Source organism: Acipenser ruthenus, chromosome 1, assembly GCF_902713425.1.
Source record: "Acipenser ruthenus chromosome 1, fAciRut3.2 maternal haplotype, whole genome shotgun sequence".
NCBI classification, from domain to species: domain Eukaryota; kingdom Metazoa; phylum Chordata; class Actinopteri; order Acipenseriformes; family Acipenseridae; genus Acipenser; species Acipenser ruthenus.
The window spans coordinates 88,087,456-88,105,956 of NC_081189.1; the positions used below are offsets into that span (position 1 = coordinate 88,087,456).

Here is an 18,501-nt window from a genome sequence, read left to right on the forward strand (position 1 = left end):
GTGCAAAAAACTCAGCCATCTGCTGCATAAACTCGTATTTGAGTTTTGTCAAAATGCTTTTAAAAGGCACTGTCATTATCTACACTGAACTGTTAAATATGTGGATTATAAACCAGAAGTTGTCAATTAATGTTAACGAGCAACATGTGTTCATAACTGGAGTGGAATTTTGTTTACCCTTGCAAAAACAAAGTCTTGGTGGGTGTGTTCCATTTTTTCCTGCCGAAACATGTTAGCATAATACAACCTCAGGGCTACTTTATTTTGCTGACTCCTCCAAAGATGCACTTACTACTGATGTCAGCAATGCTGCTTAAAAAACTACAAGTATCATGCAGTTCCCTTAATTCAGGTGAATCCAGGTCTGCTAACTGAATAAGTTCTCTCACCGTTTCTAATATACTAAAGGGTTTACTGAAGGGTTTACTAATATACTAAAGACCTTGGAAACAAATCTTGTAAAAAAAGTGGGGTTATTTTTTATTTATTTATTTATATATTTTTTTGTTTAGTACTCGCCAATTGATTTTTATCCCATTTCTCTCCCAATTTGAAATAGCCAATTGTATTATTTTAGGCTCAGCTTACCGCTACCACCCCCGCGCTGACTCGAGAGTGGCGAAGACGACCAAGCGCTGTCCTCCGAAAAGCGTGCCGTCAGCCGACCGCTTTTTTTTCCCTCTGTAGGCCCGCCATGCAGGCACCTCAGAGCTACAGCGTCGGAGGACAATGCAGCTCCGCGGCAGCTTGCAGGCAAGCCCGCAGGCGCCAGGCCAATCTACAGGGGTCACTGGTGCACAGTGAGCCAAGAACACCCTGGCCAACCTAAGCCCTCCCAACCCCGGCGACGCTCGGCCAATTGTGCGCCGCCCTTTGGGAGCTTTCGTCCATGGTCGGCAGTGGAACAGCCTGTACTCGAACAGGCGACCTCCAGGCTATAGGGCGCATCCTGCGCTCCATGCGGAGCGCCTTTACCGGATGCACCACTCTGAAGCCCCAAAAGTGGGGTCATTTTAATGATAGAAATACCGACACACGTTCACTCTAGCTGCGGTTTCCACAAGGAGTGATTTTTTTTTTGATCCACCTATTAACATTACTGCACACACACAAAAAAAACACAGTGAAATGAGAGCAAATTAAGTTTATACATTTTACTGTTTACAGCACATCATTAAAATACACCCGGGGCTCCCAAGTGGCGCATCCAGTAAAGGCGCTCCACGTGGAGTGCAGTATGCGCCCTATAGCCTGGAGATCGCAGGTTCGAATCCAGGCTATGTCATTGCCGACCGTGACCGGAGGTTCCTAGGGGGCGGCGCACAATTGCCCGAGCGCCCGAGCGCCGCCTTAGGACGGCAGAGCAATACGCGGTTCACTGCGCACCAGCAACCCCTGTGGCTGATAGGGCACCTGCGGGTCTGCAGTGGAGCCATTTAGATCTGTGTTGTCCTCTGGCATTATAGGTCCAACGGATTAGCAGGAACACGTTTCGGAGGACGCGTGTTTCAGCCGCGGTTTCCCGAGTCGCCGGGGGGTTGCAGCAGTGAACCAGGATAAAAAATAATAAATTGGGCATTCCAAATTGAGGAGAAAACTGGGATAAAAACTATTGGCGAAATATATACCCTAGTGTGTCAAATATGATCAATTTGACACTATTATGGAACTAATTGTCTTGCATACGCTACGCATAGATGTAAACTGGAATAGAACTGCATTTCATTAAAGTTCAATCTACACTGGAAGGAGTGTTTATCACTGGCCTAACTTCTAAGTTCAGGTCATCTAATGCCAAAAGCAGATCATGTATAGCAAGCTTTGCTTTAAGTGTCAAAAGCATACTGCTCTCATTAGATATGTTTAGGAGGCTCATTATTGCACAGGCTTGTAAAGTAAACTTTGACTTGAAATGTCTGTAAATAACAAAAAATATATATATTTATGTAATCGATTTTCTTTTCAAATAAATATAATATTATGAATAAAATGAATCCACCTTACTGCTTAATTTCAAAACAGAAAGAACTGCATCACTCTCTCTACATTCTAGCTGTGCACTTCCTGTTAACAAACAAAAAATAGTGTGAAACAGGAAGTGGAAGTCAATTTCATTGTTGCTCGAGCTGGCCTCTTCCTTGGTGTACACTTGCAGACATCACTTTCCCCTTCTACAATCAAATCAAGGGCCGTGTAGTACAAGTCGTCCAGCCGTTTATATTTTCATTTTTTAAAACTACAGTAGCAAAATTTCATAGCAGCCAGGGCATTCATTTTATTGGCAAAATCTTCAGTTTAAATGTCTGCGTCAAGGTATCTACTGCAGACAAAGATGTGGCAAACCACTTCCTTATGGCTAGTGCAGTATACATAGGGTGCCAGTCACAGGGTTATACTGCTGCTAACTAACCCCACAGCCCCTAAAATAAAAGCATACAAAAGTTGTTCCATTTACTTAGAAAAAAAAAAAAAACTAAAGTTAAATTTGGGGCTAAAACTGACATACCGTACATTGTTTGAATAAGATAAACAAATTATGGCAAGAAACCATAATGTTATCAACTTTTACAAATTACATTCATACAATCATGGTAAATTAAAATGTATGGTCGCTTTGCATGGTGTGTCCCAGTCTGTAAACGGTATGGACTAATGTATTTAAAATGGCTGTAATGCATACATTCAAGGGTCTATGCATGGCTCCCACATGTTTCACTTACATAGTTTATTTTTCTAAAAGCCTGGGTTACAAAGACCCCAATTCTCAAATTAGTGCCCAGTGTAGTCACGGTCATACCCGTGAATTATCTGCAGGGTAAGCGAGTTCTGTCGCTGTCACTCACACTGTGCAAGACCTGGCAAGCACAATCACTCCACATGATTGAGAAGGCAGCTTCTCTGAAGGTCACACAGACAGAGCAGCTCTCCAGAGGAATGGGCAAAAAACAAAACAGACACTAGCTCTTGTAAAACTAAACAAAATGAATCGACCATTAACTTATTTTACATGACCCCTTCGCACAAGGTCAAATAGTCTATATGGAAAACATACAGCAGTTTATTGGGGTGGAGATATGGGTGTGGGTGACAATTATCTTATCTACCTACTTCAATTTGATAATTGTAGGCTTGGCTGTAGGAAGCTACATGTAGTACTTAAACAAGCGTAGAACAGGAGGAGGTGTGAAAATTAACACTCCAAATCTGTATGTGTCAGCTTTCCAGATTCTCAGTGAGAGGCAATCCATCAAATATAGCTGGACCACCAACGCTAACCATCTTAATTCTTTTCAGTAACGGCACAAAGAGCTGTACATGTGAGTAGTTTTTTTTTGGAATTGTGATTTTATTTTGTTCTTCATGGACTCTATTTATTTGGTTTTGTTCTGATTATTTTACTTCTTTATAGTACACGTTCTTCTTTTCTATCTGAAACAAAATACCTACATACATAAATACATACATACAGTACCAAGAGGACACAAACAATGTACAAGCTGACTGGGGTGTATCTGGTTACAATGAGACAAGACTTTGTTACTTCGTCGTCTAATACCAGCAGGTTGAGTATAGCACCATCAACAGCTTACAAGACTGAGCCCTGACAAGACTAAAGGCTATAATTCGACCTGGATGCACAAGGAGCAAGTTCAACAGGTCTGAGTTTGATGGTTTGTTTAAACATTCTATTATATGTATTAAACTTTTTATATACAGGGAAATAAAAAACCAAATATCACACCAAATGAAAAATAAAACATTTTGAAAAACCTTTAAAAAGACAAAGTGCTGTTCAATGAATTTAATCAGAAATATTAACTCCATCCTTTGATTAAAAAAAACCTTCTTAAAATGAGAGTACAAAATTCCACAATGGGACCAGTCATGTGTTCGACCAATCCGTCCCAAAGAGGATGCGTGGTAGGAGTACAATCCAGTATAGTAAGACATTAATTCAGGTTTAAAAAATCCATGACCAGCACTTGTCATTGCCTTGTAAAATAAACCCACTGGGATGCACATCATTATAGTGCTGGTGTCTGGGTTACAGTACAACATGTCAGTATCTACACTACTGTATAATGAGCCTACTTACGCTCAGTCAACAAACACTATATCAATACTGTATATAGCAGAGCTATATATTTTCTGACTGTATAATTACTGTAGGCTAAATGTTAAAAGCTTTCAAAACAACCTGTTTATCAATGGATCATTTCTCATTTCAGGAGTAAAGGGGGCATGCATGTGGGACCAGGCAATATATTTTGTACAAACTGGTTCAAAAGACAAATAAAGTGTGGTATTTTGTTTGAGAACTTTTGGAGTGCTTTTACTTTAAACTCTGTTTCCTGTTTTATGCTTTTAATAGATTACTTTTTGCTAAACAGCCAATGATCTAAAATGGATCAGCAATGATACAGTAAGTATAAGCAAACTACCAGAAACCCCAGTGTCACACCCCTCCATCCTCCCAATTCTATCGTCGTGCAGAGCCAATCAAACTTCCACAAATCGATTTTTTTTAAGGTATCAGTTGCAGAGGTGGTCAATGCAGTGTGATACTTGCAAATAAAAACAGTAATGGCTATTTGCACATAGCTCGCCCCTGCAACACAATAATGTTTATGAACAAAATGCTACATTTAAATTAGACTGAGCTAACAAATTATTTGTAAAGAAATATTAAGTAAAAATGTATTACAATTTAATTCTTCAATGTTTGCATCAGTTCCATTTTCATACCTGGGGATACATTTTCAAACAAATTATAAAAAGTATTTAAAAAATGAACTCTAATGAAGGTGACATTGTTAACTTGAGCCAATACTTTATGCACAGCACAGAAATCAGGACAAGAGGACACAGTTGGAGATTAGAGGGAAAGAGACACTTTTTCACACAGTGGTGAAGGTATGGAATGCGTTACTGTGGCAGTGTGCCCCGCCCATATGTGTTTTATGTGTTGTGTTGCGTTGCGTTAATGTTGGTGTATAGGTATTGGTGCACAGGATATAAATGGGTCTGTGTAGCACAAGTGATTTAAAATATATAGTTGTATTTAGGCACAGGGATGCATAATCACTTCACATGCAGATAAAGTATGTGAGCACGGGATTGCACAAATTAGTTCACATGCTGGGATTCAAGTGAATAATTAATTGGAAATTGATTCCCGGCACAACAGTATACAGTGCCTTGCGAAAGTATTCGGCCCCCTTGAACTTTGCGACCTTTTGCCACATTTCAGGCTTCAAACATAAAGATATGAAACTATAATTTTTTGTGAAGAATCAACAACAAGTGGGACACAATCATGAAGTGGAACGAAATTTATTGGATATTTCAAACTTTTTTAACAAATAAAAAACTGAAAAATTGGGCGTGCAAAATTATTCAGCCCCCTTAAGTTAATACTTTGTAGCGCCACCTTTTGCTGCAATTACAGCTGTAAGTCGCTTGGGGTATGTCTCTATCAGTTTTGCACATCGAGAGACTGAAATTTTTGCCCATTCCTCCTTGCAAAACAGCTCGAGCTCAGTGAGGTTGGATGGAGAGCATTTGTGAACAGCAGTTTTCAGTTCTTTCCACAGATTCTCGATTGGATTCAGGTCTGGACTTTGACTTGGCCATTCTAACACCTGGATATGTTTATTTGTGAACCATTCCATTGTAGATTTTGCTTTATGTTTTGGATCATTGTCTTGTTGGAAGACAAATCTCCGTCCCAGTCTCAGGTCTTTTGCAGACTCCATCAGGTTTTCTTCCAGAATGGTCCTGTATTTGGCTCCATCCATCTTCCCATCAATTTTAACCATCTTCCCTGTCCCTGCTGAAGAAAAGCAGGCCCAAACCATGATGCTGCCACCACCATGTTTGACAGTGGGGATGGTGTGTTCAGGGTGATGAGCTGTGTTGCTTTTACGCCAAACATAACGTTTTGCATTGTTGCCAAAAAGTTCGATTTTGGTTTCATCTGACCAGAGCACCTTCTTCCACATGTTTGGTGTGTCTCCCAGGTGGCTTGTGGCAAACTGTAAACGACACTTTTTATGGATATCTTTAAGAAATGGCTTTCTTCTTGCCACTCTTCCATAAAGGCCAGATTTGTGCAGTATACGACTGATTGTTGTCCTATGGACAGAGTTTCCCACCTCAGCTCTAGATCTCTGCAGTTCATCCAGAGTGATCATGGGCCTCTTGGCTGCATCTCTGATCAGTCTTCTCCTTGTATGAGCTGAAAGTTTAGAGGGACGGCCAGGTCTTGGTAGATTTGCAGTGGTCTGATACTCCTTCCATTTCAATATTATCGCTTGCACAGTGCTCCTTGGGATGTTTAAAGCTTGGGAAATCTTTTTGTATCCAAATCCGGCTTTAAACTTCTCCACAACAGTATCTCGGACCTGCCTGGTGTGTTCCTTGTTCTTCATGATGCTCTCTGCGCTTTAAACAGACCTCTGAGACTATCACAGTGCAGGTGCATTTATACGGAGACTTGATTACACACAGGTGGATTCTATTTATCATCATTAGTCATTTAGGTCAACATTGGATCATTCAGAGATCCTCACTGAACTTCTGGAGAGAGTTTGCTGCACTGAAAGTAAAGGGGCTGAATAATTTTGCACACCCAATTTTTCAGTTTTTTATTTGTTAAAAAAGTTTGAAATATCCAATAAATTTCGTTCCACTTCATGATTGTGTCCCACTTGTTGTTGATTCTTCACAAAAAATTACAGTTTCATATCTTTATGTTTGAAGCCTGAAATGTGGCAAAAGGTCGCAAAGTTCAAGGGGGCCGAATACTTTCGCAAGGCACTGTATATAGATACTGTTGTGCCGTATATACAGATGCACCCTGTTTGTTTAGTGTTCGTCCACTGTCTGTTTTGTTTGTTTATTTTGGCCTCAAGTGCCGTGTGCTGTTTTAGTTTAAATCTTTTATTTGTTTAATTCAATTAAACGCACTGAGCGCCGCAGCGTCTCAGTTTCACCTGCCAGTACTGTCTGTCTGTGTTCCTTTCTGGCCTGACGTCACCCCTACAGCCAGCCTGTTCAGATACCTAGTCATGTTGTTGATGATGAGTCACTGGGATCCTTCAAGACCCAACGTGACAAAGTTCTGAGATGAATCAGCTACTAGGAACTGGACGAGTTTAGGTGGGCCAAATGGCATCTGCTTGTTCGTACATTTTCTTATGTTCCGCTTTTCAAAAATTGACAGCCCCATCTCCCAAAATAATTCAATTACAGCTATGCCCAGATATTTTCTTTTTTCCCTTTCACTGCTACTGGAATTGTATTATTCCCACCTGGAGAATTCTGAGTCAGTCTGATGTAGACAGAATGACAGACAGTGAGCAATAATGAGTCAACCCATTGCAGTTTTCTGTCTGTTTCTATCAGTTGGAAAGCATGTGTATCAGCTCATTTCTCTGTACTATAGTACCTGTCTTAACGCAAGTCGCTCTCACACTGTACAGCCGATGTACTGTGATCTGCATGACTTTCCTTTGTGCAAGCACGTTTGATTTTTGTTTGTTCTGTCTGTACCTGTACAGACCTCTTCCAGCACGGTACATGAGTAAACTTAAAAGGAATATAACAAAAACATGCAGAAATAACGCAGTACACTGAACTTTTTTTTCTTTTAAGGAAATCTACTTCTACTAGAGAATGTTTTATTTAATGTTACAAAGTTCCTTCTGTTTTTGCAACCAGTCTAAAATAATGCTCTTCTAATTTGGACTTGTAAGTATGACATGCTTTCATCCAAGTCGCCAGTTGACTGCTGTCAGAATCCCAAAAAGCAATATGCTGTTTGGAACAGGAAATTACAAACAGTGTAGTGTAGATTGTGCAATTCATTGCATTTTGGTGCAATTGATCTCCAAAAGTAGAAAGATTTCTCAATTCTGGGAAGGCATTATACAATCAAAGTCACAGCTATTTTAACCCCATCATGAGCGACCATTAAGGACAAAACCCAGCAAACCTGAAGTCAGCTGCACAACTACAAATATTTTATTACAGGCTAGCCCCTGATCATGTTGAAGTTCCAAGTGCAAATAGAAACAGCAAATCAGCTGAAGGTACTGGTACCAATGCTTTGTTGTGTTAAGGAAAAACACAGCGGTGCATGTATAAAATGTATTTTTGTTTTAATTTTTTATTGATTTACTAAATGAAGTGGTTTATTTGTAAATCGAAGGTCACTTAATTATGTTAAATAAAAGAGAGTTTAAAACTGCATTACTTAGCTACTGAAAATATTTAAAAGTGCCACATGAAACAACTTACTTAGGCTAGTATTTATGTCCCCTAAACGTTGTGAAACTGACACTGATTGAAGCATCTGTAGCTGAGCAAAAAGATGGCAATCTGGAATCTCAGCTCTACCACTGACTCGTGATCTTGGGCAAAACAATTTCCCTGCATCTTCAAGATATAAACCCGTTTAGAAAAAGGACACTTGATAATGTGAAATGTAAAAAAAAAGGAAACCCCTTGTTAATTGCATTGTACAGTTACAATTGTTTTCCTTAACTGCACCATAAAGTCAACGTTAGCCCATTCTCCATGCCCCTCTTATAATTTAAAGACCAAGTACTAAAAACGACATATTACAAACAGTATCTATTGACCAAGAACATAAATTATGGTACTGTATTATTAGCACAGTCTGTTGCCTATGAATGTGTTACTATTGGCAAGGTTTCTGTGTAGCCTGGAAACTGCACCGCTGGGTATTTTCACAGTGCGATGGCGCTAGTCCGCACCCGGGCACACATGAGCTTTATGCACATTGCAACTAACTTTTCTTACAATATTGTAGATAAATTGAATGGTACAGTGCAGTTGGTGTCAGTACCACACTGTAGGCTATGTACTTGAATATCATTTACATATATGGTCAAAGGTTTTGCATCACCTAGAATGTTAGGATGCACTGAATTGCTGAATAATAATGTTTTTCAGATTTATCTGTTTTAATTTTCAATGAATTCTTTGGGATGCATTAATTATAATATTCATGAAGCCCTGTATTACTGTACAATAGAGTAATTTCAAAGTAGGAACCCAGTGTTTTACAAGGTAAGAAAATTTAAAAGAGCAGAAACTCACATATCTACTATATCTATGGATGAAGCAATATCCAAAGTGCATGTCACCTCACCTCACGAATATCATGAATATCAGATATTTTTGTTCTTATTGCAGTACAAGTAAATCACAAGGAAATTATAGAAAACACAGCAAGTTAGACCTATAGTAAGCATACAGTCCCTAATACACAAAGTTGATGTCATGAGAGTACAAGAACACTTCAAACTGTGAGCAAGTTGAACGATCATACAATACAGAAGAACTGCCCATCATGGTTTCTGTTCTGCTTGACTGAACTGCAGCCATTGTTAGTGGTTACTGGCTGCTATCAAAAGACGTTCCTGCCAGTTAATTCAAACGTGTTATCAAAAATTATTATGCCGATTTCTACATTGCAATATCAAAACACTAGCAAGGACAAGAGGGTTAAGGTCACTTGCCAAACAGGTAGTTCAGCCACTGCAAAAATATATTGCTTGATCTCAATGTCAAAACCAACTACTGCAGCTCAGCAAGCTTTTTACAACATTTAATGACACAGGTTATTAATATAGGTAGGACAGCTGTTATTTTAATGCTTTCTCAGCTTATTTGTTTTCTGTATAACTCGCAATAGTTGTTTTTGCTTAGATCAGTCTCTGGCACACTGATGAACTATTCCTGCAAATAAAAAAGAAAAAGAAAAAAAAAAATCACCACTGGGACTGCTTCTAAGATGATTGTCTGAAATGAGGGTGGAAGAATTTTACAGTTGCGCTGTGTATGAGGCCTATGCACCCGTTGGAATGGTTAGTAAGCATGAGGGGAAAAAGGATCTAATTACAGAACACAATTTATATATATATATTTTTTCTTCCACATCTTTTTTTGTTTTTTTTAAGATGCAAAAATTCCAGATGCCAAGTATGTATTTTAGCGCTTGTGTAAACCATGAAGCAAATTATTTATGCAATAAATCATCAATTTGTATGTCAAATACTGCATGCACTTCTCGGTCTCCAAGATAGAACACAAAGAAAGACAACAACTGGCAAACAGATGCAAGGCTTTTTTTTTTTTTCATATGCATGTACATGCATTTTGTTTATTTTTTTAATTGCAACAATACAATATTTTACTAAATTTTTTATAAATATTGTAAATTGTCCTCAAGCAAACAAAGGCAATTTCATACAAGCACAGTAAAAAAATAAAAATAATATGGGAGAAGGGGGGAGGGGGGCAGTGTAGTTGCACTAGAGGCTGTTACAGGTGTACCTACCACCTGATCTGAAATATAATCCACCAGACCAGCATGATATTGATAGTGTGATAATACCGTTCAAGAAAAAGAACTTCAGAACACGCTCATAAAACAAATTACACTTTGGTACTGGAACAGGGAGATATAAGGGCGTAAGCCGAGTTATCTCTTGCCTGCAATGAAACCACTCAGAGTGAACTCCAGCACAAAGTTATCTTTCAGAAAAGCACATATCACAGGTCACAAAATTGTTGTATATCACCACTCTCATGTTGGACCCTTCAACAAATATCATTGCTTACAGTACTAAACAGGAGAATATTAGATATGTTATCATTTACCACAGTTTAGGACCAAGCCAACTGAACACTTGCTAACCACTAGAGCAGTGGTTCCCAACCTGTGCTACGCGGACCACTTGCGGTCTGTGAGTAAACTCCAGGCCGTCCACAAACAAATAAGCGACACAACAAAACAGCTTGTGATTGTGTAAACACGATAAAAAACACACTTAGTTTCTTCGACTTGCTGGGCCACCATGATTTGTAGTACAGCTTGATAACGCATATCATTGGATAGGGGAGGAATTGAATTTCACTGCCTGCTAGTTTGTTTTTTTATGTGACATCACAGAGACGGGCATTTCATTTTTAAAGGGCTGAGACATTTTCAGCAGAGAAACAAAACATGACACAAGAACTTGGGAAAACACTGTAAATCTGATTTATTTGACTTCTCATTATATTAGAACACGTATTCTGTTTCATGTGTTTTAATATATGTTTTTACAACATTTACAAATATCAAGAAACGAGTTGATATAAGCAGATACTATTTCATGAACTAAATAGGTCAATAAATTATTGCTGGAATGGAATGAATGAACTATTTTATTTCTAAATATTTACATAAATATGTATATGTCATTACAATCACTCCGGTGAAACAATGTCTTGTAATTTGCCCGATTTGATCGATATTTTTTTAACAGAACTTTCAGGAAGTATTGTAAGGTCCCTCAGGTTACAGAATAACATGTTTTATACGTGTACTTAACATTTAAAAAAAAAAAAAAAAAAGTGTTGAAAAAAAAAAAGCAAAACATTTTTATAGTTTGTAAAGTACTTTATAGTGTTCCCCAGTGTTCTGAAAAAAATGACACAAATTCCAAGATGCTGTACAAAATAGATTTGTGGTGAAATTTTATAGGAAGAGAGTCAACTACAGCCAAAAAACACTGGTTGATCCTCAAAAGGGTTAACCACATTACATACAATAATAAGATATGTATGTATGTAACAGGGTTTTCCAAATAAGCGGTCTACCGTCACGATCCACTGCCTAATACTATATTCGCGTCAGCTACTTAATAAAAATGATTACGATTATTTTCTGGTATTATTAGTAAGTCAATTTTTTTGTTGTATTATCGTACTGTAAGGAGATATATAGTACATAATAGCTATGCATATGCGCCCAAAAAAAGTGTATTCACTTTATTGTGATATCGTAAAAATATGTACTCAACTGCTTGACAGAGATACATTGGGGGTTCATGTAGAGAGGCTGTACGCCTTTAAGACAGGCATGCTTCAGTGCACACAGAGGTGCTGTATTAACACCAGCAGAATACAGTAACGCCAGTTTCATGCAACAGTTGTGATGGTGACCAAAAGTGTGAGTACCGTTGTGTAGAAATTTAGAACAAGAACAGCGAAAATAAAAATACACTTAAGGTTTGTGGGCTGCATACATCGTGCTATTAACAAGATGCCCTGAAAACTTAAAGAAAATCATTTTAATCAAGGGCTGTAATGCAGCAAAAAGCTCAATAATTAATTTAAAAAAAGGAAGTGAAAAGGTTACCTTAACAAGATGAAAAACGTTTTTTGTGAACTCCACTAAACCAACCTTATCTTTCGCCAGTCAAATCGAAGAGTGCCTAAAGTTCTGAGTCCCACGAACATATTATTTTCGTCTGTTGCATCTCTTTAGCAGCCGCAACATTGTTTACCGTCAGGAGTTTAAGTATGATTTAAATTGCGCCGCCGATTGCCTAGATAGATGATGAGCTGATAATATCTCCTCAGCCAAAGCAAGAACCGTCATTCAAGACATTACCATAATGAAAAACAGTAATGCAGCGCGAGTGTTGTACTAAAAAAGGGTCAGATGTTGCAGGGAAAACAAAGTTTATTTCTCAAACTGACCAGAAAGGTGAAAACAGAACGCATAGAAATACTTGAGACTGTAATTAGGAAGTGTACTGCTGAGAAAAAAAAATGTAGGGAATTAAAAATTAAATGTACTCCAGTAAAATAAACTGCCATTCACTAAAATAGCTCTTAGATTGTTTCGAGCTTACAAGCGATGTTGGTAACGAAGGCCAAACTGTACAATCATACAGAGTTATGACTAGGGCTGTGTTAGAAGGTTTGTTCGCTAGCCAGGAATTCGAAGGTAGTTTTAAACCTTCGAATGTTCGTCAAGTTGCATTCACGCACTGTATGTTTTTTTTTTTTTTTTTTTCTGTTAACAGAAACCGTTTGACAATGTTAATATTATAAAATCACACATTAAATTTCACTCACATGCAAAATTCGATCTTTTGATTTGTATAATGCATATTACGTAAACAAAAGTAAAAAAAATCCACTACCATTGTACAAAATCGTTATACGTGCGGTAGCAACTCTACATAGCGTCGCTGCCATGTGTGGAGTAGGGTATAGAATGCCAAAGCACTGGGGCAGTAACTATAGCGGTTGTAGAGCATCAGTAAAATATGTACTGAATACCTCGTGAATAAGACAGTGTAAGGTAAGTGATATGGTAGAATATGTTTGAAACATACAAAATGTAAACCAACACTAATCATTTTAACACTGGTTCTGTCTTTTTTTCAGCACTTTTTTCTGTGTGTAAGTACTGCAAAACCAAAGTTCGCTTAAATATGTGGACTTACTTTGAAATTTACTGTGTGCTAAGACAAGTTTGTGGTTTTAAAATTCTAATACAAACACATTATTTTGTAATTACTTTTCATACACACAAGTAACTTTTACTTGCTCTTTAAATCCTAAATGCCTAAAATCATACAAAAATGAACAAAGTTATACACTTATTTTGAATTTTGGGTCCCTATTAAGGCACATATTTAGGCCCAGGATATGCAGGATTCAGACCCCTGCAAAACGCTGACATTCGATTTTGGTGGGGGGTGTTGCACCCGCGCTGGGGGAGGACTCCCATACTCCCCTGCCTTCTACTTGGGATTTCTAGCCTCCTACTTTAAATGAAAATAAAAAGACTGGATAACTGTATAGGCTACATGTACTCTAAACTATGAATAATTATAAATATCAATGTTATTTAGGATTCAACCTATTTTTTTTTTTTAAGCATCAAAGTAATCACACACAGGGACATAAGCCCGATATACGCTCCTTGCAAGGGAGCCGGCTCTTTTGTACAGTGGTATCGGCGCTATGCTTTAGTGCGAGAGGTCCCGGGTTCTCGTGAAAAGAGGGCAAAATGGATGCAGCAAAGTACAGACAATTCCTGGAGGAAAACCTGCTGAAGTCTGCAAGAGACCTGGGACTTGAGAGAACACAATAAAATGTGGAAAAGTCCAAGGGGGGTGAATACTTTTGAGAGCCACTGTACGTGTTTTGTTTTTTTATATATATAGTCATCTCAAAACATGTTAAATGTACACAAAGCCTGATAAAATATATACATCAGCTATGTGTTATTTAACGTGAAAAAACACATAACTATTAAACAAACATCCATTTAAAACAAAATAAATGACTGCTATTGTTATGCTTCAGTTTTGTACTCATAAAAAGCCCTTACAGGAGCAGCGTATCACCAGTCTATCATTAGGGTGGGTGAACACAGCGTGATCGAGTTCATCCTCTCATTCTACCACCAACTAATACAGTGGAATAGTCGTATGCCTTTGTGTTATGTAGGTATTAACTTAAATTCAGGCCACTAGATTCCCTTATTTTGAAAACTAAACCTTGCCAGGTATGTGAACCCACTTTTGCAGTCAGCTACACTCACTCGAGTTTCCACTGCAAGTATTTTTTGGTTTAGTTTTACAGCGTCTTTGTGCACCGAATCAAGAATTATAATCCTTGAATTGAATAAAGCTAATATTATGGAACGCCCAGCCCTAAGTCACGTGAACAGGACCTAAATTAAGTTCCGAGTTATTTGGTTTAAACTCAAATCAATATCAGTAACCGGACAACCAAGAAGAAGCCGGGAGGTGGGAAAGTAATTAAAATACAAAATAATAATTTATATATATATATATATATATATATATATATATATATATATATATATATATATAATGTAGCCTAAAAAATAAAAATAGCCTGAAAATCAATATATAAAATTACCTTGACAAACTGTTTTCCCGGTACTCTATACAAATGTTTTACCAGTACGCAGAAATATCATTAAAATAGCCCTTTCACCCTTTGCAGGAAATTAAATCACTGTGAACACATTTTCAGAAACACGCTCATACCAGTAACACGCCTATATGTAGACATTATTCTTGAAAATGTTTCTTTTTATGGCTTATCCCACAAGGTTGCGATATAATGTTGAACACAGTAAAACATCGCAATCCAAACGTTGGGAAACAGGAACCATTTATTAAATACCAGCATCCAAGTTACTTCTGCCTGCAACGGACGTGTTTTGCAGAATGCTTTAATTCAGCTCTACAGGCAGGTGTTCTGCAGCACCCAGTGCTGTGCAATCACGGGGGGTTTCAATTTACTGACTTTCAGATTGCAATGTTTTATAATGTGTACTGTATGATTACTAGTTCACTTTGATCTGGTTAATCCAACATTTTTCATTTGTCAATTGAAATATGACAGATTTCAGATATTAATGTTGCAAATACATCATTGCAAATCATGTTTAAGACAAATAAGGATGCATTCTTTAAAAAAAAAAGAAGCTGTTTAGTGTCTAAACACATGTACCATGATAATATTAATAATGCACAAAAAACTCAATTTATGTTATTTTCTGAATTCCATCAAGATTACAATTACTGCAGATGTGTTATTTTTAATAGAAGTCTCATCTCTCTTTTTTTCCCCTCTACTACACAAATGACTTTATTTGCAGCAGACTTTTTATGGCAATATTTTTTCACAGTGTAGAAAAGAATGTACTGACAGTCATTAAGTGCTTCAGCAATGCTGCTGCTATATTTTAATCCCAGTGGTTTCACTCCTTTGAGCTACCTGCCTATAGCATAAAACAAGGCACGTGGAAAGTGTATTAATGAAGATGGACCCTCAAAATGAGACTGAGCCAGCTGTGAGGTGGAGAAAGGGGAGCTGGTCGGAGAATGAAGCAAGATGCAGTGTAACTAATGAAAGTACAACAGGGGTACCTATTAACAATGTACTGTAAAATAGCCCTTGCCACTTTTACCATGTTCACACTGCTTATTCAGGAAATGAAAAAATAAAGTTTTACCTACCTACCTACCATATTTTTTTTTCCAGCGTAACCTGAACCACACATATTTTTTTTTTATTTGACCTTAGCTGCATATAGTAACAGACATTAATGTGAAACAAAAATAGGTCATACTTATTGCTTGACTTCTGAACTGTACCATACAGCTCCATGTTCCCATATGGATTTATTCAGCCAAGTTTAATATCTCACAAGGCTATATGCCAAAAGGAAATTCTCTTAATACTACTTCTGGAAATTATGTGTACAGTCTGTTCTGACTCCGTCACATTTAACCAAATTCTATAAATCGTACCGACTGTGCGCCACCAATCCCATTTAATTTACACATCAGACCACCAGACGTGGTATGTAACATCCGGGACACTCTCCAATCATTTTTTAATTTATCAAATTGCTTCCCTCCCACCTTGTCTTCGTATTCCAGTGTTTTTTATATGTACATCCAGCGATGTTGGTGACTCAGCGAGTGCAGTAAGTTGTGTTAGAAATTGATTAATTTGCTACACACGGTAACGATTGCGGGGACCAGCACTGGTATTTACATTTACTGGATCCAAGGACGACCCAAGCGCCAGTGCATTATTTGTCAGGAGATTTTGTCAAACAAAACTCCTGCAAAATTGAGACACCATTTATCTACAAAGCATTCAGAATGAGAAAAGAAAAATGTAAACAAAAGAAACAGGACCTTTGCCATCAGCAACTTTCACAATGCGCAAAATGACAACATTCCTTGGTGAACTGGCTGTGAAGATTCAAGCCCAGGAATCTCATTAAGTTAGGTACGTTATATATACTTTACTTTCTACATGTACTTATACATATACAAATTAGTTTCAAAATGCTGTTGTGAAAAAATGCACGGCAAGGGGTCAGTTTTAAAAATCCAAACACTTAGTGGTCCTTCCCTTGAAAAAGGTTGGGAACCACTGCACTGACTAGAGCAAGCTCAAATGTGATTGACTTTCACAGGCCTGCAATCCCTCGCCATGCTGGCACCTCTAGCCTCAACAGCCTTGTGTCAAGGTTGCTAACCTCACAACACATCAGGAAGATGGTCGTTTTCAACAGTTTGCAAAGTAAAAGTGTTTAGGTCCTTATAGAAACATTTCTAACTAATTCATTTCTGTAACCTTAACCATGACTTTATAGCTATACAGCAACCTACAAGTGCAATAACTATTTGTATCCTATTGCCACTTGCGTAAGGTACATGTTGACAGAACACTCAGATGTCATTTCAACACTTTCAGCAGCTCTCATTTTTTATATTTTACAGTACAAGCGCTCAACTGCAAAAGTTAATCATTCAACCAGCTGCTGGATGCCATGGAAACAACATTATGCTGGATTTTGAAAACTCAAAAGGGACTTTACTAAAAAATAAATCCCCCCCCCCCCCCCCCCCCATTTGATTTTACACCTAATACATGCCAAATACTGCTCTCTGATCAATTGTACAACTTAAATACTACCCACTACACTACAAATAATTATTTGATTCTGCCCATGCATAGCAGATGCAGCCAGTGTCTTTGCTGCAGTTAAACTGGACTTCATTCTTGAGTCTTCTGGTTATTAAAAAAAAAAACCTGCTCTAAAGAGCAAACCATCATAACATGACAGATCTCTAGTGACTTTTTCTATTCTAGCAAATCTAAACTTAGCAGCTTGGAATGTAAGCCTGTGAGGACTTTTGCTCTCACCACTTCCCACACAAATCACTGCTTTTTTTTCTTCTTATTCAAACTGCTATCACAAATGTTGTTGTATAGTTTATAATATTAAATAACTTTACCCTTCTTCCTGCTGAAGGTTTTCTGTGCTCTTCTCAGCCTCCACCTACAAAATAAAAACAGTACAAATCTCTTTATCACATTTTGTGATCATTATCAGCTTAGCTCGCAAACAGACATTCATAACACAAAGGGGCAGATCACAAGCATGTATGAATTAGTTCAGAAAAATGAAATACAAACACTGGCAGACCATGTTCATACTGTATAGAGAAATCAAGGAGTACAGTGCCTGTCTCTGCAAGTTCTTTCTCTAAACTTTAAGGCAAACATAATCTATTTTTTCTTCAGCCTTACAGGCACACAGTTAATCCTACCCAAAGTCCAAATAAAATTTAAAATGGGGTTACCCTTCTAAAAGTTGACTATGGTGTTTTTGCACAGTATTTCTGTAGTTTTACTATGCATTTACCACAGTTTACCCTGGTTTACCATGTTTATTGATATGCTTTACTATCACAATGCTTTATTATATTTTGCTATGCTTTTACTATGGTCAGTTTATACAAGGGTATTTATATCATTACCAAATGGTACACTGAACTAATGTACCCCTGTCCCCATTTCTATGCAAATTAGTCCTAGCATGATCAATGTTCCTAGAAATATTGGTTCCAGAAAATACATACTGTACGACACATAAAAGGCCATTTCCACACAAACAGCACAACACCTCCAATGTGAGATGCAACTAGACACTGAAATGTCACACAAACATCAGCTGACCTTGTCAACTGGCACAAAACCTAAACTCCAGCTCTGCAGCTTTAATTACAAGGTTTCCTAAAAGATGTTCAGAGTACTCAACTAAAACGTCACAGCTTTTTT

The 18,501-nt window shown here is 37.8% G+C and overlaps 1 protein-coding gene across 3 annotated transcripts in view; it reads right to left on the reverse strand.

Moving 5' to 3' along the window:
• Positions 1-18,501, reverse strand: part of LOC117421274 (transmembrane protein 131-like) — a 67,932-nt gene that overhangs the window by 47,043 nt on the left and 2,388 nt on the right. For all 3 annotated transcript variants that reach the window (XM_059031621.1, XM_059031616.1, XM_059031612.1), the window contains exon 3: positions 17,676-17,719. In XM_059031621.1, the coding sequence (XP_058887604.1) occupies positions 17,676-17,719 (44 nt within the window). The remainder of the gene's footprint in view (positions 1-17,675; positions 17,720-18,501) is intronic.